A 25,412-nucleotide genomic window follows, 5' to 3' on the forward strand; every position below is an offset into this window, starting at 1 on the left:
ATGAAATCACATTTCTGACCCTGATTTCTCTGTAGCATAAACGGAACTAAATGACATTGAATTGTAAAACTCTTCACTCTGCTGGTGTGAGGCACTGAGAAGCATCTCTTTTGTAGTTTTGTACAATGAGGGAGATGGTGTGTGTGAACCTTTGCAAACATTCCTCCTGAATTTGCTTGCTAGACCCAAAAAGCTCTTTGTGCCTTTGGTGTCAGGGAAAGGTACTGGGAGGAGGAAGGCACCTGTTACTTACGTGTCCCATGAGCACGTGAAATTTTCATTTTTGTGTCCATGCTTGCTCTCTATGCTGGCAAAAGCTGCAACAGAGCAGCCTCCAGTCCAACACCAATGCTCTCAATATGCCTGTAACTAGCCCCAGAAATAACCAAGAAAAATACTACCAACAAATCAGCTTTGCATCTACTACACTTCTGTCTACTGCAGTGCTCCCAGAAAACACTGTGAATTTAAAAAAAAATTAAAAGCAATGCCAGGATCATGACATCCATTAGGGCATACAGCTGGACAGAATGCTCTTCTTCATTCACTAACTTTATGATTTCATGAGATTTTGGCATGATCTCTATCAAGAGTTCACAATTTAGCTGGGTAAGGCCATGTACTTTGGTAGATTTATTATAATAAACATTGACATTTATATAAGGATCCTAGCTTCCTTACTACTGGAAAAAGGTCATAATTTGCACAAGCTTTTAATTCCATGGAATAGAGAGCTACTGAATATGACTCACAGAAGTAAGTTTCAAAACCTGTTGCATGATCACCTACACATTAGTCTTCAATCACCACTTTCCAGAAACCTAAAAGAACACAGACATCTGGTCTAGAGCTGGTCAATGGATCAATAGGACATGGTACAAGAAACATAATTTTCCAACAATATAACACCTTGCACAGTCAATCACTAGCAGTATCAAACAGCAATATTAATCCACCAAAAATTTAACATTTTACACAGTAGCCTGCATCCAGGAATCCATGATGAGTATAAATGTGTATCTGCCACCCTCATTTATACATCTTGCGCTCATTTTGATTTGGTTAAACCAAGAAGATCCCTGAGTTATGCATTAAAGCAGGCTTTTTGACTAAATTACAAATAAATAGATAATAAAATCATTGTCACTGAAGGTAATTGTTAAACTTGCTTGAAAGCTTTAAAAACACCACAAAAAGTCAGTAGCTGTAAAGGACAAAAACTCAAGCCATAAAAATTAAGAAGACTGTCACCAAGAACTCTGGCTACATCAAATTTTCAACTGTAATGATCTGAGAAACAAAAGAATTTGGGCTCTGAATTAAATATAGTGGATGTTCCGCATTTGTTTTGCTCTTCTGGCTTCTAATCTAAGCTGCCTTGCTCTCTCTTTAGCAGCTAGTTCTGCTGCTTGTTTCTCTTCTCTCTTCCTTCTCAGCCATCTGTGGAGAGAGAAAGAGGACCAGAAGTACTGGCAGTTGTAATTTCAAGCTTTACATTATCCATTCAAAGGAGATTTGTCCCCCACTTAACTGTGGCCCACCATGTCTCGTAGGGTGAAGTTGGGTGTCATGGCTGAGACAGTCTAAAAGCCTGCCATACCCAAACACAGGAAGCACTACTTTCCCACCCCAATTCCCCTCCTTCTGTGCACACCTTTACCTCCCCCCTTTTGTTAAACTGGATTAGTTTTATGCTCATTTCATGGACTGAATCAACCCAAGGTCGCTCCAGAACAGGCAACAAGGGTTAGAGGAGAAGATCCCTTTTTTAGCAAAAGTAATTCACTCTTATCCGCTCAGGTTCTGACAAATAATTTCAGAGCAGTGAACAAACAACATCAAGGAACTGATGTATTTTTTTAGGGTGTAAGTTTAAAAGGGCATATTCATATGAAAAAAAACCCTCCAAAACAATGAGGACTTCTGTAGCAAAAATATACCATAAAACAGCTACAGTTTGAGATGACAGACTACAGAAGTTTCAAATGTGGTCTCTTAGGAATGACCCCACTCACTCTCTAAAAGCTCTGTCACAATCCTCTGGGCTTGGATAAAAGGCCACTTCTTCAGTTTGGCGTCTCAAGACTTCTATCCGTCTTTCTCTCACATATTGTTGGTGTTTTTTTTTAAGCCATAAACTGTAGGCTTCTTCTGGATCCCTGTGCACCTCCTAATTAATAAAAAAGACATGTATACACAAGGGTTATCAGTAAATAATAAGTAAATCTCATTATAATAGGGGTTTTTTTGTGTTCTGCTGGCATCTTCCCTCCATGAAATACACTTCATAAACACACTAGAGCATATGCTAATCTGGCATAGAATATATACATGAGCAAGCATTCAAAGCACCATGTTAAAAAAAAGTACTGAATTTAGATTTTTCTTTAGAACAGCATCTGAATCTCCAGGTTTTGACTGGGTCATGTGCATTAACTGCTTACTAACAAGTTCTGATAGCAAGAAACACACTCCAAGTAGTCTTCTCACTGCTTGCTCACTCAGGGCTCAATCAAGGCCCTCTCCTGGTATATGGGAGCATCACTGTATCCCCTGTGATTTTATAGTTAAATTCATGTGTGCTGCTTCTACACTGCAAGCCACTCTGCTAAGCAGATCAATCATAAACCTGCAGGTCTACCTCTTCGCTGAAAACAATGTAACAAGAACATTTCCCATTGCTGTAAATTTTCACACATTTAGCTAAGAAGGCAGGTTTAGAATTTGGCTTTCCTATTTAACAAGAGCACCACAAATCCCAGTTCCAGATTAGGGACCTTACTTTGAGCCTCAGCTCTTCCAGCCGCTTTGCACGACGAATTCGCTTTTCTTGTTGAAGCTGTTCTTTCTTCTTTTGTAACCATGCTTTAAAAACTATTTCGTTCTGTCTTTTCCTCATTTCTTCTAGTTCCTTGTTCTTTTCTTCTTCCTTAGGTGGAAGGAAAACTGAATAAACTTGGTTTTTAAGAGAATGATCCTAATCTGCAAAAAGTGTTGCAGGCAATAAATAAGCCATTTGAATTGCGTGAGACACACACTAAAATACAGATGAAACAAGAATACTCAAAAACTGCATCACAGCTGATACAACATTTAGGAAGAAGTTGCTTGGAGCACTTCTGCTTGTGATATATTCAGACACTTTCAGTCTAGCCCTTTTTGTGATTACCTCCATTTCCATGACACCTCTTAAGTCTGCCCAATATCTCTAGTTAGCTTAGAATCACTTTAAATGGATACATTTTAAAAATAAATCCAGCTGTCTGGCTTGATGGACCACTGAACCCTAAAGGATATTTGGCAACACATGGATTGCAGGCACTACCTTATTTATAAGGACCTTTTTTGGACATGAAGTTGCAATGTATTGACTTAAGGAGTATTAATAGCTTCAGGCTTTTTTCAAGTGCACAAATTTATATTTACAAAATTGAGAAAAGTTTCTTTTACTTATTAATTACATTTTAGCTAAGGATAAGTATCTACAAGGAAGAGAAAAAGTTTCAATTAATGCTCCAGAAAGCTAATTAAGACATTTTTTACCAGGATTTACTCTCCTTGACACAAAAGCTATAATCCCAACTCATTTCAATACTTCGAGAAATCTAATCTTGCAAATAGATGATCTTCCTCCCACCTACATACAACTTCCTTATATCCTCTAAACTTACCACTTCTAATTTACTGGAATGAAAGAAACGCCACCAAAATGAAGCAGATAGATTCTAGTAAAGTCAAGAAATGTTTAATGTCTGTGAAATCCATCACAGAATGGAAGAATTCAATTCCAGAATGAAGAAATAAGGTAACACATGCTTACTTTTCCATAAGTCAGCCAAGAAAGGAAAAAATTTAGCACACACTGTTAGGAAAATAACCTTCCTTCCCCTCACCACCCTACATTTTACATTTAATATACAGAGCATATTTTCAAGAGATCTAGTCTTGTGTGCACAAAAAAAACACTTCAATTCCTCATCAGATTTCATTCCCCTTGTTACTAAGCTGAGCCTCAGCAACCTTTTCAAATAAAGCAGGCTAGAGCTCTTTCCACAGATAGAAAGTAACCTTGGAAGCTACTTAGCCAGCTTAATTAGTACATCATGGCAGAGAAAAATGGCAGATGCTTCAGGCTCCTTTTATAGAGTAACTCACATAACAAGTTACCTTTTTGTAATTGTATCATTATAATGCAAAAAGAAGAAAAAAAATAAACATTTTTTAACTCTCTGGTAAAGATTTCTGAAGTTCTCATTACAACTATCAGAGGCTGACTCTCTATTGTATTTTTTTTTCTGTGTAATGAGCTGAGAAAGAATTAAAAGGGTTCTTACAGTCACTCTGCTATGTAAATGATATATTATGACTGAGCACTCTCCCGTGTGATAATTGCCCAATCCATACTTCTTCAGTACCCAGATGTGCCCCAGCCTTACTGTGGTTCATATAAAATTACTGCACTGCAGTATAATATGTGCAGATGTGACACCATGTGCTACATTCCATAAACTGTGGGACTGTAAGAGAACCTACAGGTAGAGAGAGAGCCAAGAAGCAAAAGCAGTCAGAAAACTGTAACAGAAGAAGGCCCATTTATGAAGGATGCATTAAATAAACGCTTCATTTCTCCTCTGAGCAAGGCATGGTCCTATGCCACTCTGGGAAAGGAGCTTTGAAAGATTCTATACAAACCCCAGAGAATTATTGTTTTTATTATTGTTGTTGTTATTACTACTACAACTATTATTGCTGCCTCTTTTATCAAGGTGTTTTATCAAGGTGTAAATACCCTGAGCACATGGTCTTTGTGAAGCAGAGGAACAGGATGGTCACTGTGATTTACTTTTCTCTATATATTTACCCGTCTCTTCAGTGTTTCTTTCTTCAGTTCTATCTGCTTCCTTAATTCTTTTTGTCTGGGAGTAAGAGTGTAAGTGGAGCTTTTCGCGGGTACGTTTGCAGACTCAGTCTTCTGTTTTCCCAGATTTTTTGCACCATTCAAAGCAGAATCTGGCTGCTGGTTAGAGTCAGATGGAGGCATTTCTTTCCCTTGAGCATCAGTGGGTTCTGAAGTCTGTTGAGTTTCAATATCTGTAAAATAAACACTTATTGGGGCCAAAATGCCCTAGCTTTCAATATCACATAAACTTAAGAGTTCAAACTTTCCATCTATTTCGATTAGAACTTTACCATTTGTCTTCTCCTCACCTGAGCCAGCACGTTCTGAAAGTGATGTGTGTTTCTGTCCCTTGTCAGAAATATTCAGCTGAGACAGCCCATCTGAAACGTCTCCTCTTACAAGGTCAGTGTTACCAACTTCAGCACCATTTGGATGAAGATCCACCTCATCCACAAATTTTAACTTCCGTTCTCTTTTTCCATGCACAGGAGCCTGATTTTCCAGCTCTTTGTTGGCTTCTTCAATCTTTTCCAAGACGTAACGCTTTATTTCTTCATCCTCTCCCTCATCCAGTTCCTGCTCATTTTCCAGCTTGGATTCCTGGATAGAGCTTTCTCTCTCAGCATCAGATTCATGGTCATCCTGTTCACTATCTGCCCCAGACTGCAAATACTTTTCATTAGAGTATAATACTTTCACATTTACATCTTCCTCTGAAGGCTGATCTAGATTTTCTTTCATTTCTTCATTGTCTTCCTGAAAGCTGTCTGATGTTTTACGAATTTTTGCTTCAACATCCTCTTCCTTTTCTTCAGGATTCTAAAAAAAATAAAATAAACTAGTCTTTTGTCTCAACAGAAGAGTTATCAAAGAAAGAGGAAAGAAACAGTGAGAGAGAAGAGGAGTACAAACTATCTGCATTCTAAACCAGGTTGTCAAATAGTGCACGTCATAACTAACAGCTTTTTTGGCACTAACAAGTCTCTTCATTTTCTTCATGTTCACATTCACACAAAGTTTAACTAATCAGTAAAGTGATTAGTGACAGCATAAAACTGCAATGGGTGTTATACAAACAGTTAACGGAACACAGAAGTACTTTTGAAAAAAAAGTAACATTTTCAATGAACACTGAATTTTTTGCTTGACAGATATTAGAACCAAACTAACCAGTTTGCTGAAATGTTTTTCACTATAAATCCAAATAACTTTCCTTGTCAAAATTCAGTGAATGCACCTACACATTTCAAGCTATACTGAATTTGTGCCTATGATTCCAAATATTACTAAATTTTGTCTCCTAAATAACACCACTAGTATTTAACGTAACAAATACCTCTTTTTCACCAGGGTTTTGTTTTTCTTCTTCATCAGTTAGGTCTTTTTCAAAATCATCCTCATATTCTGCATTTTCTGTTGAATCACCCACATCTCCTTGAGCTTCCTTTTCACTCATTTTGATGATGTGTTAGAGTAATACTACAAAAAGGAGAAGGGATAAAACATTTTCAAACTGTAGTGACACCCCCATCCAACTTGTGAGCAGTATTAATACAAGCATGTTAGACAGTGCCACCTCAGGACTAAGGATTACCAATGGCTCATAAACATGACTGGTTTTGGCCTTTCCAGCTCTGGCTACTGGAAGAAAGTTTGAGTTAAAGCAATTCAAGGGAATTTAATGTCTCTGACAGAGCTTAAACAAGAACTCATGATCTCTTTAACAGTTAGCCTTGGGCTTGGACAAAGAGACCACCATTTTATGTTAGCTAGAAGTGCTACAACTTCTTGCTTGTATCTTACCTTGTTTATACCTTAACTTGTTTAAATCCAGTATAACTTTAAACACTCATTAACATGTTAATCAGGCTAGATATAATCATGCTCATGACAAGACTGAAGATGAGCAGGACTGAATCTTTTAAAGGACTGAATCTTATAAAAAATCTTTGTACTGCATAGCACACAGCTGCCACCAGCTCCTGAAGGACTGCTTAATTGCCAGTGCTTGGTGCTTCAGGCTGACTGCCTGCTGCCCCTCAGCTCAGCTCTCTCAGTACAAGGCATCTAAGATGCAAAAGTTTAAAGATGCAGACACACTCACAAGCCTAGAGAGCTGATTCTGCTCTGTTTATAGCTTTAGCCCTTCATCATTCCTTCAATAATTTATTACTTTTTACAAAAGCAGCACAGAAGAAGAAAACATCAATTATTCAACATTCCTGTTCTTTTTGTACCATCTGCTGTAGGCTGGAAGGTGCCACTTCTAAGTGTCTCTAGGAGAATTAATCTGTGTCATTTTCAATATACCAAAGATCATGACTGTTGTGACAGAACAAGGAGTAATGGGTACAAATTGAAAGAGGGGAATTTTAGATTAGATATTAGGATGAAATTCTTTGCTGCTTCAGTGGTAAGTCACTGGAACAGGTTTCCCAGGGAAACTGTGGCTGCCCCATTCCTGAAAGTCTTCAAGACCAGGTTGGATGGTGCTTTGAGCAACCTGGTCTAGCAGAAGGTGTCCCTGCCCATAGCACGAAGGTCACAATTTGATGAGGTCCATTCCAACCCCTTAACATTCTGTGATGATGTGGCAAGACAATATGGGGTGTAAGGGAGAGCTCTGACTCTGGTTTGCCCTAGAACAGCAAACTCTTGCTGTGTGACCATCCTGCCCTTCCAGACAAGAATCACAGAATCAGAGAATCAACAAGGGTTGCACCTGAACTGTCAAATCCATCTACGCATTTTGTAAAAACCCCTTCATCCAGCAGATGTTGCTTAAATTCTTCCAAGCTTTTGTTTTGAGTTCTGATGAGCATCTCTGAGTTCTCAGTTATTTATTCTCAGGAACACCAGCTCTGCTCTTTAGAACTCAGTATTTTATGCTGGTAAAGAGTGATGTTCTTTTAAGCCTCAAAGATTAGTCAAGATTTGGTTTACAGTTGTAATAAAGCTGGGCATTTGCTGCAAAATGGTTTGTACAGAAACTTTTAAAAGCTCTTTGTTTTCTCTGATCCATATGTTGTTCAAGAAAATCTGTCAGTTTTTTCACTTCTTTTTAGCTACCACTTGCCACTGGAATCACTCATTCACACTAGATTTCTCAGAATTTAAATTTCAAGAGCTCATTCAGACTGTTGCCTTGGCTTTCCACACTGTATCTATTTCCATCATGTTTTCCTGCAGCACCTCATATAACACGTAATGATTTTTGCTGGGAAATGCCCCTTCCTTAACCAATACCATTGGTTTGGGTGATGACAATGGATCTTAATGGAGATTACTTTGCTCTAGTGCATATTCAACACTAAAGAACTATTTCTCTGTGATTTCATTAGTATGATAAGCAGATACAAAAGCCGCTCACTTGAATTGTGCCTTTTAAAAAATATGTTCACATCAGTCTGTGGCACTCAATACAAACACATTGAACATGCTGCTTAATTTATTTAGGTGAAGTGTAATAATGGGGAGCAGCATAAAAATCAACTACTTCTGTTGTAAGATAAAGTAGCCATGGCTGAAGAGAGAACTTTCAATTCAATGACTTGTTTCATAGAATCATAGAATGTTAAGGGGTTGGAATGGACCTTAACATCATCTAGTCCCAGCTCCCCCTGCCATGGGCAGGAACGCCTCCCACTAGACCAGGTTGCTCAAAGCCCCATCCAGCCTGGCCTTCAACACTTTCCATGATGGGGCATCCACCGTCTCCCTGTCAATCTGTTCCAGGGTCTCAACACCCTCACAGTAAAGAATTTCTTCCTTTTATCTAACCTAAACTTCCCCTCTTTCAGTCTGTACTTATTTCCCCTTGTCCTGCCACTGCAGTTCGTGACAAGGAGTCCCTCTCCAGCTTCCCTATGGGTCCCTTCAGGTACTGGAAGGTTGTAATGAGCTTCCCACACAATCTCCTTTTCTCCAGGCTGAGCAGCCCCAACCTTTCCAGTCTGTCTCCACAGGGGAGGTGCTCCCGTCCTCTTACCAACCTCATGGCCTCCTCTGGACTTGTTCCAACAGTTCCATATCCTTCTTATGCTATGTCCTTCTGGTGCCTTAGGGACACCAGAAAATCCTGAATCAGCTCCTATTCTATTTTGGATATTATGAAATAAAGGGATTCAGCATTAAGAGGGATCGAAAGTATTCAGAAAAATCTCAAATCTTCGTTTACACCTGCTTCTGCTCTACTTGGGGTGTGTCTGTGGAGGGTGTGCGCTGTGACCATTTGATCTGCACGACTTCGTAACATCTCTACGCGATTACAGTCAGGCACAGTCACAATAAAAGGCGCGACAGAGCGATGGATTTCTGTCTCTTTGTCCTGCACTAAAACATACACGCATACACAGATCCACGAACCCGAACTCCACGCGAGGCAGTGGGGAACGTCCTCACCAGCATTCCCTGCTCCCCTGGGACACGCCGGCGCCGCTGCTCCCGGCCGGGGACGAGGAGCTGCTGCCACCGCCGGGCGTTGCGGTTGCCGTGGCAGCGGCGGAACCGCACAGCGCCACGGCGGCTCCCGAGGGACAAACACCGCCTCCCGAGGGACAAACGCCGCCTCCCGAGGGACAAACGCCGCCTCCCGAGGGACAAACGCCGCCTCCTGCTGGGCCCTGACGCCCGCGAGTAGGCTGGGCCGCCCCGCTCTGTTGCCATGGAGGCAGGCCTCCCCCCCCCCCCCCACCCCCCGTGCTCCCGTTTCCTTGTGGCGCAATTCCACCTAAGGCCTGGCAATCGTGGGGAAGCAGAACGCTGAGGGGAGCGGGAGTACACACCGCACCAGGGGAGGGGCAGGAGTGCGGCAAGCGGCTCAGCCGAAAGCCCTTCTTTGATGCTGTTAAATTATGCATTCGTGAGGAAGCAGCCTCGGTTTGTGTGTTGTATTATTCATCATGCTCCGGCTGGCAATGAGCAATCGGATCAGCCCAAGAGGCAGCAGTGTCAGGATTTGGGCTTTTGTTAATCACAGAATCATAGAATTGCTTGGATTGGAATGGAATCTTGAAGCTCCAACCATGGGCAAGTGCCATGGGCAAGGACACCTTCCACAGGATCAGGCTGCTCAGAGCCCCATGCAACCTGGCCTTGAACACCTCCAGAGCTGGGAGATCCACAACTTCTCTGGACAACCTGTTCCAGCGTCTCACCACTAATGAAGACAGCACTGAATCTCCAGAGACACACCTCTCTGTGTTAACCACACATTGCTCCTTGAACTTGGAAATGAAAAACAAAAAAACAAAACAAAAAAACCCAAAACAAACAAACAAACAAACAAACAAAAACCCAAAACCAAACAAACAAAAAAGCAAAACAGGAAATGCCCTGAATTAATTCCCATCTGGGGAAAAGAAAAAAAAAAGGCCAAAGAACCCCACCCTGATTTACCTATGGAGCTAGAGGGCGGCTGGCAGGGGGAGAAGGATGAGGCTCCTCAGTGGAGCTGGAGGGAGGTGGCAGGTTGCAGTCTCCTCTAGAGAGAACAAAACACCCCACAGGTAGTGGATGCTCTGCACCTGAGGCCAGCAGGACCCCAAAGAGCTGTGTGACCACCAGACTCCCCACAGAGCACACACAGAGCTCACTGCAGAGGCGAGCAGCTGTCAGCAGCTGTTCACGGTGATAAAGTTCATTCAGCATCACAAGAGGCTTCCCAGCACTGAATTTTGGGGAATGACCCTCCTCAGCCTTCCTACCAGCTGGGGCTGCAGTAGCATAGACCCCTCTGGGGGGAAAGACGGAGAGAGAGAGGGAAGGAGCTCACCTCACTGGCAGCACTGAGGTGGTGCCGATTACACTGTCATGGCCACACACCTCAGAGGGCAGCACCTCCCGTGTACTAAAGGGTTAATGCTAGTGAAAGAAAATACAGGCAGAAAAACAGCCATGAAGCTAGAGCTTTGATAACTCTCAGAGTAACTCAAGTACGGTCCCCCTTTCACTCAAAGTCATATGGGACAGAAAAGCTGAACCCCTTCAAGGTGGGGTTCACAAGTTCTCTGAAGATGTCTGTCATCGTAGGCCACATGCAATAGGAGGAGGCAGGACTCCATGACACCAGGGCTTCTGCTCATTTTACACCATACCGTGAAAAAGAAAACCAGGTTTTGACACTGGTTCTAGTGGGCTGGAAGGGCTCCCTTACACTTAGCAGAGATAATGCTGTTAGCTGCTTGGCAATGGTTCCTGTTGTACCTGGCAAAACTTCAACCAGTGACCTCACCCAGGGCATGCAGTTATCCCACCCTTGAAGGCAATAAGCTGAATTTCTGACTTTCCACATTTCATTTTGACAAGTTCATAGCAGTCTAAAATACAGAGAACTGGGTACAATACCAAGGCTTTCTGCTCTGCTTTTATTGTAAGAGTTATCCTTCATCTTAAAAGCCAGTTCTATCCTTTTAATTCACAAGAGATGCTTTATGCGACTAATTACAAATCAGCATGATTAAGACAAGGATTAGACCCTATTGTTGGGATGCCAAGTTGTGATATTTGTTAATATTAACTTAATGATTTAAGGTCAATCAAAATTGATCTATGCAGTCATTAACCCACGTCATTAAATGTTGGTTTTCAGATGTTCCCATGTGTGAGGAAGCTGCAGAGCATGGTTATGAAAAATGCAACGAAAACAGCAGTAAAGCAGTGCAGGGCTCCAAGGACAGATCCTGGCATACTGGCTGCTGTTTTCCTTGTCACTAATGCACCAGACACTATGTTCAGGCAGCAGATTCATGGACAGTGAGTGTGTTTCACAGAGAAAAGCTGCATAACATCTCCAGAGGAGCATTAAGCAAGCACTTTAACACCTTTTTTATGTAGTCTAGGAAACACTGTCAATTGACACTGTCAAAATCCACTGGGAGCAGGGTTCAAAGCATCCAGTCTCCTGCCCCTTCCATAGTCAAAGTCCCTCTTTCCTTCCCAGTGCTTGGCTACGATCACACCAATAGAGAAGAAAACACAACCGCTTCCACACAGAGCCCTTCCCTTTCCCTGAGAGCACTTTCAGAGCAGCAGACTGTGTCACACATGCACACAGCCACTTCAGGGGTTGAGTGCAAGCCTGCCTTGCCAGTGCCTCTCACAGCCACTGATAGCCCAGGGGGACAGCATTGGGTGCTGCTCCTGAAACAGCAGCCTCTGGCAGCTCTTACTATTCCTGCCTTTTAGGGCGGAACAAGCCCAGCACCCAGTCCCTCACTGTAGCAGTGATCCCAGGAACTACACCTCATCCTACCAGCATCACAGCAAGCCCAGTGCAGGACAGAGATTCAGTTGAAACACTCACCTCCAGCAGCCCCAAACATCAACTGGAACAAAGAAACAGCCCCAACACCCCGGGCAGACAGCCGTGTGTAGTGTTTATCTCATCTTCACCGAACGGCACTGCATGCTCTGTCTCCAGCACAGAAATTCTGCTCCTTCACAGCAGCTGTGTGCCCCTTTCAGCTCTCTCAGCTTCCACGATGTGGCAGGATGTGATGGGAGGAGCAAGGATTGCCACAGTTCACGTGGACTTGCTTCACTTGCAGGAGGGAGCAGCCTTTCACCAGCACCAATGAGAAACACTTGAACCCACCTTAAGCATAATGCTATATGTGGATGACCTACTACTTATATTCTTGACATACGCAAGCAGATATTTTAATCCCCAACTCTGTCAAGAAACTCATCCCCCCACAGCTGACTCCTGTATTCACCCAGGAAGGCAGATGAATGAAATTCAGAACAGACCTGACATGCCAACAGTCTTATCCTTCAGCAATAAAGCTTCGAAGGAAGCATGTCTAAGAAAGCCTCCCCTCCCCCTCTCCTCCCCAGAACACCCCTTTTTTGGTTTTGGTGTTGTGCACAAAACAACAAAAGGGCTTGTTGGGCTACTTACCTACACAAACCACTGTACCCCTCCACCCTGTACTATGAGGTACAAGCCACATCCAAGGCAGGGTGTGGCAGGATGGGGAGCTTACAGCATTTCTCCTTTAAGGCCTCAACTTTGCAATTATGTCCATGTAAGTAGAAAGGTCCTCCTGTGCAGTATCCGTGGATCTCTGGGCTTATATGAGTCCAACACTCCTGCATGAAAACCCTACACCTGCTTTCCTGTACTGTCACCCCCACTTAGACTGGAGCATCCTGACCAGGGCTACCCTGCATTGATGAGTGATGATCTTCGTCTGCACACCAGTCTGCACTGGAATTAGAGTTGTGCTTATGGACTGCTCAGCATTAAGAATCCCCAAAACAAGACACTTGCACAGTTATGCAAACCTACACAAGCCAGCCATCAATTATCAGCTTCTTGAAGCGTTGCTTCTTTTTGTGTTTTGTTTCAGATTGTTTTTCTCTTTATTACAAAGATGCTCAGAATAACCTGCAGCAGCAGTGCGATGATCAGCAGGGAATCAAAATAGGAAAAAAAACATCTTCCACACAGGATAGCTCAGAGTATTTTTATTTAACAAAAATAGCTGTTTAATTAGAAACCAACAACATCCACATGGTTACAGGTTTTCCTAGGCATCACTGTTAACTCTGCATACAGCTCCAACCAGGCTCTACAGTCACCTCATCACCAAAGCAACAGCAGAGCTCAGAACCTGAATGACAACCAGGTGTGGCTTCCACACCTTGTGGGCCTGTGGACATACACAGCATAACCCTTTCTATTGTAGTTACCACAGTTTCATTACTTTGGTACAAAAATCACTGATATTGCTGTAAGTCATTAGTTCATTTGTGACTTGCTTTTAAAACAACTGCGCTGTTCCCCATCAAAGATTTGACCTCTGTAGGAAAAGTATGATTAAAATTGAGCTGTTCCTTTTGGTCACTTGATAGGAGTGCTGTGTACCCATTCCCCTTGCTTTGTTCCAACTGCCATCAGATCAAGGAACTCAAAGGACAGACTATCCCATCCCAGGACAGCTCATTAGCTAGCATTTCATGGCTTCAGATTTTATTTTTTTTAAAACAAAATACTCAGAGAAAGAAATATTTACATGGGTGGCTTCAAGTTTCCATTTCAGGATAAGGCAGTTAAGTTCACATGTGTAAATGCCAGTGCAGCTGAGCCCCTCTTTAGGGGGCTGTTTCAAGAGGCAGTGTGCAGAAAGAAAAGTTTTTGGGGAGTGGGCTCCCCTGAGCAGCGGGCCTGGAAGGGCTCCCTGGATCCCAGGCAACACATGCCAAACACATTAATCATGCACCTTGTGTAGTAAAGGCTGAGGCTCACAGAAAGTGATGGGAAGTGTCCCAGCCAGGGGGAAAACACCTTCCCAACCCCAATACTGTAAAATCTCCTTGGCACTAAAAGCAGGTGATGAACCAAAGCTGCTTCTTCAGCTGAAAGAAGAAAGGAGCTCTAACGAACACACAGAGAGAAGGCATGGAGGGAAAGGCTGCATTGCACCTTCTCCCTTGCCAGCTCTCCTGTACACTTAAACTCACCACTACCTGCACAGAAACAAGCACACTCCATAGGCATTTGTTGCTGTTCTGGTCACGCTGCCTGAGTACCCAGGTGCCCAAGCCCAGGACAACTCTCTGCAACTCCTCTTCAGTGTTGAAGCAATTTGGAAAAAATAAATTATTTTAAAAAACCAATATGAGGCAAGTCCCAAATTGCTTAAACTGGACAAGAAAAAGAATTGCCCACTCTAAACATTCATTGTTCTGCTCATGTGGAAAGAAGAGGTAGAACTAGTGGACAGAGACCCACCAGAAGCATAAAGGCATTTTAAAATAACAGTGGAAAAATGACAGACCATAAATCGTCATTTTCCAAAGCCTCAGGCAGTCATTCTGCTAACTACCATAATTGAAGGTGTCAGTTTAATCACCACAGCCACAATTCTCTAAGGGCACAAAGAATAACTTAAAATCCTATGAGTTACCTTCCTGCTCAGTGTATGCTAACGTACACCATCCCTGAAACAGTCCAGCCTGTGGGTTGTGAGGCAATGACTCCTGTAATCACAGGAACCTGCAGCCCTAAGGGACAAAGGCAAAGTTATCCAAGGGTCCCGGGGATTAGCAATTTGCCCATTTCAACTCCCTCTAAGCTTCCCTCTAGTTACAGTCCTTCCTGGGCGCAGGCCTTTGTGGAACAAGTAGTGCCACTAACAGCCCATCCACCAGTGCCACAAATTACCCCAGGACACATGTTTTTGGGGAAGAACCATGATCAGCTAAGGTAAACCTCTGGCAGCAGGGATGATAGACAGGAACAGAAAAACAGTACAAGCTCCTCTAGGAAGCATGTGCGCATGCAGAAATGTAAGTGTACCAGTCCTTAAAACAGAGCATCCAGCATCACAGGGCAGCTTTAGTGAGAGCCACACTGAGCACAGTCCTCAGGCCACCTCCTATCCCAGGTCTGGGGCTCTCCACAGAGAGGTCTGTTAGCATGCCCTCATTTCTGCCCTGTAGCAGCACCTCATGACAGAGAGCAGCAGTTGACCAGACAATCACAAAACTGTCTGCAGATGGACAGTGCTAGACTAAAACCTCCCAAGGTTCTCATTCTTTGAGAAAACTTACTGTTCTTTGCTGCACATTCCATACATGCAACAGAAGAACAAAAGGCATTTTAGAAAGAAGATATTTGTTCTTACTTACGTAAGAGCTAATATATTTACCTTCTAAAATGTGCTACTAATATAGTATAAATATGGATCATATACCATTAAGGTGATTGCCTTGGGAAGAAAAGGCAGAGATTAAAAACAGACCTATATCTTCATATGTAGTCACGAAGAGTCTTCGCTTAGCACACTACTGGCTTTCAGGAGATCTGCTTTGCACCTGCTCTTGTCTTCTGCAAGATTCTACAATACTGCAGATGCCACTGACCAAGAACACCAGTGAGATGACCGCAAAGTAAGAGGCATAAATCATGAACTGCAGAGAAAAGAAAATAAAAATAAGTGGTTAAACCAAGCAGTTTCCAGATTCATAGGAATGTTAATAAAATAAATGAGTTCCCTTCCATTCTAAAATATCAGGATTCAGTGGTTATTTCTCTGTCAAATCCTTGACCCAGAAACAGGTAGCTGACAAGCTTTACAGCTTGGTTTACCTTCCTCCCTTCCCTACCTCCCATCAATACAGTTAAGAACATCTATCATACCTGGGTGAAGATGTCCAAGCCAAGCCCACTGGCATCCACAACAATCACAGTGAGCAGAGTCTGAAGGCCTAAGGCAATGAAAGTATTGACCCCAAACACCAGGGCATACCGCTCCACACTGAGATTTGTAGCAATCTGGAACCTGGAAAGAAAGAGATGACCAGAAACATAAGGGAAAAAGTAGAGGAATGCATAAATGGCAGGAACGTTTCTGGACAGTACAACTTTGCAACTTGAGGAGTTACATTGATTGGTTTCATATTTTCCACAGCTAAATTACCTTGCACAGATAGTGTCCTTTTCTAAATAGGATCACAATGGACTAAATAGCTAGCAGAGACCCATAGAGACATACAACCCCTTTTTTTAAAAGCAAACAAACAACCCAACACACCACTAAGGGAGCTGTGTGGGTTTCAGTGTCACTGAAGCAGCCCAGCTGTCTGATGTAAAGGGTCTGGTCACGTGGAGAAGACGCAACAGACTCTGACTGTAGAGAGCAGCTGGCTGAATCTCAAAGCTTCAGTCTGTTGCTGTGTGGTCCATAACCTTTTGCATCCTTCTAACCAGAACTCCCTTTGCAGTTGCCAGTTTCAGCATCACCCCTCTCCTTGTGCTTGAGCTGTCTTGAAGCGATTTTGTGGTTCAAAACCAGCTAAGCTTTCCTCCCCAAAGTGACAAATAATATCGAAGTAGTTTTCCTACAGGTTAGGGGAAGCTGATGCTTCAATCCAGGCAAAGCATTGTCCTTTGCTCATTTGTTAACACTTCACCCCAGCCACGTTTATGAAAAACATCCCCCTAGCAATCAGCACAATCTAATATTTAGAAGTATTCACTTCAGTGTCACAAGATTTTTAAGCTTGGGCACACTGCCAGCCAAATATATCTCCACGCTTCAGTTTCCAACCTGAATCACAACACAAACCCTTGCAACAGACTCTTGTTCCACAGGAAAGGCACCACTTTCATACCAGCTGTAACCTTGAGAGCAGTTCAGGTTACAGAGATACTCACGTTGCTATTGTGATTAGCATCATGTAGATAATTCTGAAGATGACATAGGATGCATAGCACACCCAGATGTTATGAACAGTGTCCATGACATACACAGCAGCAGCAATAAGAAGAGAGAACAGGGCAAGTGCCACTTCACCCCACACTGCCCAGGATGTTTTTATGTGACCCACAACAACGACTGCAACTGCTCCTGTGAGGGGAAAGAAAGCATAAATCTTAGTAATTACAGTTGGAGCAGTCTGGAGCTGGTGTGCTAGGAGCCCTATAGCCCCTAACATGAATGAAGTGGAGGGCACAAGTAGGAACACCTCATGAGCTCTCCTTCCTGACCCCTCCCTCACCTAGAACACTGCTGTAAACTCCCATTTACTCTTACAGAAACAGGAAAAAAATACATAGGTCAATGCTGACTGCCTCTAAAGCCTCCTCTCTGGCTCCAGAAGCATGACAGCCCCAGGCCTCAGATCACTGCCACTCACTCCTCTGTGCTTGACTGTGGCACTGCTGTCAATAATTGGGTAATTTCTGTTGAGAAATCCAAACCCTGATTCTCAAAAGCGCTCACCAAATTATTTACTGGTGCTTTAACAGAGGGTAGGAGGGAGAAAGGCACTACTCACTTTAATGCACAGCTGTTAGAGCTCTCTCCCAGGAAGCAGAAAAACCTACATTTACTGTCATCTCCACACTGGGCTGTAAGATTTGGACTGAGGAGTCCAAATCCACATCTTCTGGAATGCAGCCTAGTCACAGGTTATAATCATGCACTATTGATTGTGCAAGAACAATCCTTTACAACCCAGGTTGGTAACTCTGGCTGGATTTTGTGAAGAGGGGATGGGGATAAAAGACAAATCAGAGGATGGGAAAGTATGTGGTATTTCGTGCAATTCAATGAGCAGACAAAGTGTGTTTCATGCACTATCATAGCTGCAACTACTGAGAAGTCTAAATACATATTACATTAATAGAAAATTCCCATTCCAAGTAGGCCTTGTTCTGCAAATAAGCCAAACAGCAACCAACAGCATAATGGCAGTACACAGCAAAACAGACAAACAGCAAACTGAGAAAGGGAGGTTTACAGGACATTTCTGAAAAACAGGATTGTGTTCAGCAGTAGACCCCTGCACAAAAGTGCTACAGTGCACTATCTAAGCTCTTTGTAGCCCTTAGCTGGCATGCTGTCTTAGAAAACCTTCAAGCACACCAAGATTCCTTATGCACCACCAGTTTGCACAAGACTACAATCCTGTCAGACCATACATCAATCTTGCAGACTGGTGAAGAACGGCATTATGCCAAGGGAAAGGATTTATTTTCCCACTAAAGTCAGACTAACATCTTGTTCTTTGGAAGTCTGGGTCCTCCAGTAGCAAAACTCTGAAATGCAAAAAGAAGCTCAGTCCTAGAGCATTCTTCCTACTGTCTCAGCAATTCTGATATTTGAGAATAGACATGAGGATCTCATGGCAATTCACAAAATTGTATTTTCCTTATGCGCCAAGGTTGTATCAGCCTGACGCCAAATTAAGACATTCAGCCTGTGTTCTTCAATGAGACACATTCAGCTGATCAGTGGTTTCACAACCTAACCTGATAAAGGATTGCCACACTCCAAAGAAGGTGCAGGGATGCAATCTAACAGTCAGCTGATCTCCCTAGAAGGAATCCTAATTTTCTTTCCCAGGACAGGGAGCCGACAGCTACGTGAGTCACCATGTCAACTTAAACCCCTCTGCAGGGCACGGACTGCAACAGCACCTTATGAAAAGCTTGCCAAACGTTGCTCCTAACTAAGCACAGAATGACTAAGAGCAATGAAAATGGCAAATCAGATCTAGGACACAGCAGGAGAGATTTCTAATACAGGGGGAAGAGTGAACAGCATGTTCTTCTGTAAGTCTGATGCCTGACTGAATTAAGTTGAGTGCAATTCAGATTATCCACCTTCAAAGGGAATGAAACTCAAGCCAGGTTTGGTGCAAAGATGGGCACATTGTGTTCTTGTAGAATTAAGGAAGAGAACAAAGAGCTTAACTTTACCAAAGAACAGCTAGAAAAACCTGGTTTGTCTGGCCCAGAGCAAAGATTTTGTGCGAAAATACAACCCTGGCATGACATCAGAGATAAAGAAACAGCTCATTAATAAATTCAAACTGGAAATCAGAAATTAGAGCATTTGCACTAGTGCCTAGGAAGTCAGGTCACTGTATGCTCATTCTTAATGGGTGTTAGGACTTCCAGTCCTGTCACACACTTTTTAGTTGTAACCATAAATTCATTAAACTTTGCTTTTTTTCAAGCAATTAATCTCTATCAACTGGAAGGATTCTATCATTTGAGCAGTTCAGGCTAACTTACCTGAAAACATCACCCAAAATGATTCAACTATTTATAAAAATGATACTTGAGGGAAAAAAAAACCAAAATGGGAAACTAAAAACTTTAGTCTTATGAGTTTAGGTCCATTGTTCACAGGCTTTTTTAAAAGGGACCTTGTTATCAAAGATGTTCATTATAAGGTTTGAAGAATACCCTTCCCTCCCTTTTTTTATTTTTAAATTGTGCTGCTATTAGGCCACATTATGGGTCTTCTTTTCCTTGATACCAATTATTCTTCTACTGGGACAAAGGTAGGATGGTAGAGGAAGCCAATCCAAACAAGAAGAAAAAGCCATAGGCTCATGCTATAGTGGAGAAGCAGTGTATGACAGCAAGGTATTTAAGGGCAGATTTAGTACACCAAGGACTGAACAGACAAAGTCATCAAGTTGCCAACAGTTTCAAACCCAACTAACAATGGGTTGTGGACCAGCTTTTAGAACTATAAACCAGCCACAGCTTCCTACTGAACTTCAAGAAGGGGCTGAGCACACCCAAGGAAGCACTAATAATTTGTGTACCTTGGTTTCTTTTGCCCCCAAGCAGGTGATGCCCACAGCAGATGATGGAACAATGACTCCATCAAAGAAAAGGGATGTGCTGCAGCAACATCTAGAAAACCTCTGCAAGGGTATGTTAGTTTTTTTTAAATAGTATTGTCTTAGTTCTGGTAATGAAACAGTATTAAACAACTTCATAAACAAATGCTTGTGTTCACTGACCTACCTGTCCCTTTCAAGTCAACCAACTTCTTTCATCTTAATAGCTTCTGCTCCTAACAGTGCTGAAATGACTAACCATGGCTCACTGCATGCTGGGTGCATACAGTAAACCTTCACAGGCTCCTGGAGAAAAACCAAACGCACAGGACCCCATGTCTGACTCTGGGTGGCTAAAACAAAGATAACCTCATTGTCATGGTGACAGTCAAGAGCAGACAGTCAGCCACATGCCTGGAGCCTTGTGCCAAGTATTTCAGAATGATGATTGCCTTGGGAGGTTCCTCTAAACACCTACGTACTGGATTACAAGAATCAGGGCTGCTTCCATGACTAACTCACAGAGCACCTTACCCGTGCATGTCAGGGAAGGCTCACCCCAAATGCCAGGGTTTACCTCTCCTTGCATGCTTGGGGGAATGCATGGCACTTCCAAATCACGCTCTAGTGACCTTGAGGAAAACAAGACATTTCTCACAGCAGAGCCGGAGCTAAGCAGGAAGCTTACCTAGGAGTGTCGAGGCCGCCTCCACAGCACCATTGTAGATGTCCGCGTTGTGAGAAGGCAGCACCATCTCCCACAGGCCCTGAGCGTAGTTGATGACCTGAAAGTAGCCACAGGTGGACAGTGCCCACCACACAGACCAGCAGAGCATGGTCCTGGAGGAGTAGCACTGCACGAAGTCCTGCCACAGGTCTTTGAGCACCTTTGCGATGTCTACTTTCTGCTTCTGCATAGATTGGAGAAGGAAGGGGAGAGAAATGTTAAGTGTTTGTTTATGAACACTTCACACTACTCCACAAAATTACCCCTTTCAGGTGGTCTGATCACTGGTGAGTGACAATGCCACTCTAGGATACAAACCCCCACACAGTAATGCATAAACAGCTTTCTCATCCCACAATCTCTGTGCCAAACAGGGCCATACCCTTACATGCAGGGGAAGGGCTCAGTCCCAAGCACCTCCCCACCTCTGGCTCTCCCTGGCAGACAGCAGGGACTGCCACGTGTTATGTGAGCAACTGAAGGGTACCACAGAAGAAACACCAGAGAACAGGACACAATATCCACTTTGACAAGACAGGATTGGAAGCCAGCCATTTACATCATAAAGGCAAAAAGTATCACTGACACTTTTTACTCCTGATTCAAATTCAACCACATTTTGCAGCACAGGGAACTACATCTGTCCCCAACAGGCATTGTGAGTTTATCAATACTCATAGAAGCAAGCTCATTACCACACACTCTGTCCCTGTTAAAGCTCACCAGGGCTTCAAGAAGGTGAGAGATGTCACCTGGGGATCTAAGGGAAAGAGAAGCTACTTCCACCAGACACTGCTGTTGCAAATGGCAGGTCCTGCACATACAAGTGCCCTGACAAACGGCAGGAGATAAAAAAATAAAGCTTTCCACTCTGAATCTTTCTAGAAAGAGCATGCAAGGGGGCAGACCCTTAAAAATAATTGAAAATAGATCAATTCTAGCAACAGGGGATGACAGTAATCAAAATTGCTTTTTACATACAGATATTACAGTTCTTACTATCTTTTTACATACAGACTATTACAGCTGCTTTTTACATAAAATTACAGTTCTTTATCACTTTATGTCAACAGTAGCAGAGGAAAAGAGCATGTCATTGTAGACAAAAGTTCCTGGTTACATTCATTGCACACAGACACACATGAACAGACAGTGTAGACTCTGTAGGGCAAGACCCTTCTGGTCTGAGTAGGAGGAGCAGTTACTTAATGTGAGACTGGGCAGAGCCCCGAGGCCCACACAGCACCTCAGGCCCCTGTGAACTTGGATTCCCTGCAGGGAAACACACAGCATTGTCACAGGACTGAGCTATTGCACATTGTGCTGTCATGCCCAGTTTCAGAGTGGTTTCCAGAGAGCAGCAGCAACTTTGAGCTCTTGGCATTATGCCCTTTCCCTGGGGGAATCATGCAGTGTGTTCCTGGGAAATACTATTTTCCATGAGCAATAAAACTCATTTCAAAAGCTTTCTACTAAAACTCCAAAAGACCACAGCCTGAGACCTGTCCTGAACTTCCTTTCTTCCACCCCTTCAAGTGTCACCGATTTCTAAGCATCTTTATTAAACACCACACAGTCCCACCGGTGCCTTGCCAGTGGTGTAACTCTTGCTCTGCATGTGGATACCATTCCTCCAAAACACAGCAGAGTAACTTGGGAAGAAGTGAGCTTGTGGCAATGTGACCTTACACGTAACTCCCACACCAAGGATTTCACACAAAGCACAAGATGAGACACAGGAAAACAAGAGAAGGGAACGGTCACACACAGCCCAAAAACTGATTTGGCTGCTCAGCCCCGAGTGAGTGTCTGGTAAGGCAGAAAGGCACACCTGCCCTGCTCTGGCAGTGCCTCTCCAGTACAATCATTCCTTCAGCCATCCATGTTTGTGAAATATGGTTGCTGTTACCTCAGCAAGAAGGACAATCAGCACATTCCAATGCTTCTCAGCCTTCAGCACCTGGTGTAAGGGACCTCAGGGGAGTTAGGCAGGTGTACTCTCTCCTTTTCTAAACTTTTCCCCACTACTTTGGTACTACACATACTCTCTCAGGAGAGGAGTAAGGTAAACAAAAGGGATGGATAAGTTATATGTTTATGGCACAGAATTTGTCTTAACAAATACCCTTCAACATGCAAGCATAACTCGGGTAAAAATATCCTTGGTCACACATGATCGTGCTGGATGGGGTAGGACTAAGTCCCTGGAATGTTAATACCTTTAATTCCCAGCTGTAGCTGGAGAAGCAGAAAGCAGCTCTGGATGCTGCCTCCCCCAAACCAGCTAACCGTGGCTTACTTGCTAAGAAATACCCACTGCTGACTAATCCAGCAGCTGTGCTTACCTTCTGGCTTGTCCTCAGAACCAGTACAGCCTCCTTCTGTCTGAGGAGCAAGGCTGACTCTCCCCAGGGCCTCGAATCCCCCTGCCAGGAATCTTCACATATTTGCATTTCCTGGAGCAATGAGGTCAGCAGGGACCTGCCCAGCAGGCAAACCACACACTCACACTGGGCTCCAAAACTGGAGGCTGCTCATCCATGGTGGGAACCAGCACATCTCTCCACCAAGCAAGAGTCCCTGCACTTGTTTTGTACAAATGACTTTGCCAAGTTACGCAGCCCACAAAAGCCACAAGTCAGGGCACTGCCTTGGCATTCTCAGAGGCTGTATTAAGCAGATATCATGCAGATGTGCTTCCTGCAATTTCTCACATTCTGCCCTTGTATTACTAATCAATGTCTGCTTCCAAGTGCCTCCAAGAATTACTACAGTTTCCTTCCAGGATCATATGGTAAACCCCAATTATTACACAGCATATTGCAGCACAACTCACACAACAGCTGGAGTAACAATGCCAAAATCTGAGTACATGAAGAACTGCCCCTTTTCTGCAAGTCACTGGGTGCATCCAGAAGCACATACAGAGTTTGGACATATGTTCAATGTTTAGTGTCCCAGGGATGTCCCTTGCTTTGTACCATTGGATGGCAATCTGATGCCCAGAGCATTCAAACTGCAGCCATGGTGAGACATGAAGAGCAGTTTCAGAAAAACTAAGGAGCAGCCTACTATGCTCAAACAGCAAAAGGATGCCAGTAATAATTCTCCCTGTGCCCTAAGTAAGGAAGAGGGATATGTAAAGGAATACTTTTTTGCTGTTATGACATATGTATAAGAGATATTACATCTCTACTGCTACATACATATATATGCATGTGTGACAACCACGTCAGTATGGCATCTTCTACTCCTGTAAACTCAGGGCACAACTCACCTGCTTCTCTGCTGGATGACCCTCCCCATTTAAGGGAACTTTTGTCTCATCCTCCCAGCCAGGTGCCCTCTGCACGTCGGGATGATCTTGGACAGCAGCTCCATTTTTACAGTCCATGACCTTCATTTCAAAACTAAGCCGCTGACTTGAGAAGTGGTGAAAGAAAAGGCTTTTCTGCGGCATGGGCAGGAACCACGCCGTGGCAAAGGCAATGGATATGCTAGTTAAGGAGACAACGTTCAAGCTGAAGAGGGACCATCCCGCCACGGACACAAGGACCTGCCCAGACACCGAGCCCACTGTGTAGCCCACCAGGGTGGCACTTCGGCAGTAGCTGGTGACCTGCTGGTACAGGTTGATATCGACGACACTGTAGATGTAGGAGTAATAGGCGATGTCGGTGGCAGTCCCCATCCCGTAGAAGAACTCAAGGAGCTGGAAGGCCCACAGCCGCTGGGCGTACAGCAGCATGAACCAGGTGACGATGAGGCTCAGGCCCTGCAGCAGGACCACAGGCTTGTACCGCAGATAGTCCGTGGCCAGGAACACGGGGAAGAGCAGCGCCAGGTAGGAGTAAGTCCACACCGGGTAAATCTCGTTGAACACCTGCGGGAGGGAAAAGACGGCGGTAACCGCCAGCACTCCCGTACTGCGAACAAAGCACGGACACACAGCACACAGACAGACATACAGCCCGCGGTGGGGGGGAAGCCCCCCGGGGACACCGTACCTCGGTCTCGGAGAGGTTCTTGTGCGTCCCCAGCAGGTACCGGGTGAGGAAGGGCTCCGACGGCCGCACGCTGCAGAAGAAGCCGTAGGCGCAGAGCAGCACTGTGGGCAGTGCCCAGGAGCAGGCGTTGCCGCTGGTAGCCCGGGCGGAGCGCCGCGCCGGCCGCCCCCCGTACGAGTCCTCCATGCCGGGCCGGGGGCGCTCCGGGGGCCAGAGGCGCTCCCGGGGCCGGAGGCGCCGGCGGCGGGCGCGTCCCGGTCACCTCCCGGTCACCTCCCGAGACGAGGCTCCGGCCGGCGGCGCTGCGCCCCGCGCTGATTGGCCAGCGTATGGGGGGCGGGGCCACACACCGCGCTCGGATTGGGCAGTCTGCCCCGCGGGCGGGGCCAGAAGCCGCGCGCGGAAGGGGCGGGGCAGGGCCGGGTCCCGCGGGCCGCTCGCCCGCCGAGCTGCGGCTGCCCGCGCTCCTCCGGGGCCGGTGCGAGCCGGCTGTGGGAGCTGCTCCCGCCGAGAGACCTCCCTGCCGCCTGGGCCGGCCCTGCTCCGCCTTTCCTCCGGCTTTCCAGGCCCGGGAGCGTCCGGCCGCTGAGTGCTGCCGCCTTCTTCCCTTTCGCGAGATAAGAGCTTGAATCGCTTCTGTGGTTTAATAAAGCAGCGCCTTGTTGTTCAACTAGAAGAAATAAAACTA

General features: G+C 44.5%; 2 protein-coding genes across 3 annotated transcripts; both read right to left on the reverse strand.

Annotated features, from left to right (window-relative positions):
* Positions 1-26: 26 nt before the first annotated feature.
* Positions 27-12,384, reverse strand: CCDC181 (coiled-coil domain containing 181). Its single transcript, XM_059466214.1, is given in 6 exon segments — positions 27-1,440; positions 2,016-2,170; positions 2,783-2,929; positions 4,862-5,719; positions 6,237-6,379; positions 12,204-12,384. Coding segments are annotated over 5 exon segments (1,401 nt in total). The 5' UTR covers positions 6,357-6,379; positions 12,204-12,384; the 3' UTR covers positions 27-1,319.
* Positions 12,385-13,354: 970 nt separating this feature from the next.
* On the reverse strand, positions 13,355-24,929 carry SLC19A2 (solute carrier family 19 member 2). Of its 2 annotated transcripts, XM_059466481.1 has the most exons (7): positions 24,725-24,929; positions 23,995-24,600; positions 20,679-20,901; positions 17,064-17,256; positions 16,047-16,188; positions 15,649-15,817; positions 13,355-14,908 (listed from the first exon to the last, which is right to left on the reverse strand). In XM_059466481.1, the coding sequence occupies exons 1-6, from the start codon at positions 24,908-24,910 to the stop codon at positions 15,692-15,694; spliced, it is 1,476 nt and encodes a 491-aa protein (XP_059322464.1). In that variant the 5' UTR covers positions 24,911-24,929; the 3' UTR covers positions 13,355-14,908; positions 15,649-15,691. The 2 variants fall into 2 exon arrangements, with proteins under 2 accessions (XP_059322464.1, XP_059322462.1); XM_059466479.1 differs by having other exon boundaries at positions 13,355-15,817.
* Between the last annotated feature and the right edge of the window lie 483 nt (positions 24,930-25,412).

The sequence above is a fragment of the Ammospiza nelsoni genome, chromosome 2, assembly GCF_027579445.1.
Source record: "Ammospiza nelsoni isolate bAmmNel1 chromosome 2, bAmmNel1.pri, whole genome shotgun sequence".
Taxonomy (NCBI): Eukaryota; Metazoa; Chordata; class Aves; order Passeriformes; family Passerellidae; genus Ammospiza; species Ammospiza nelsoni.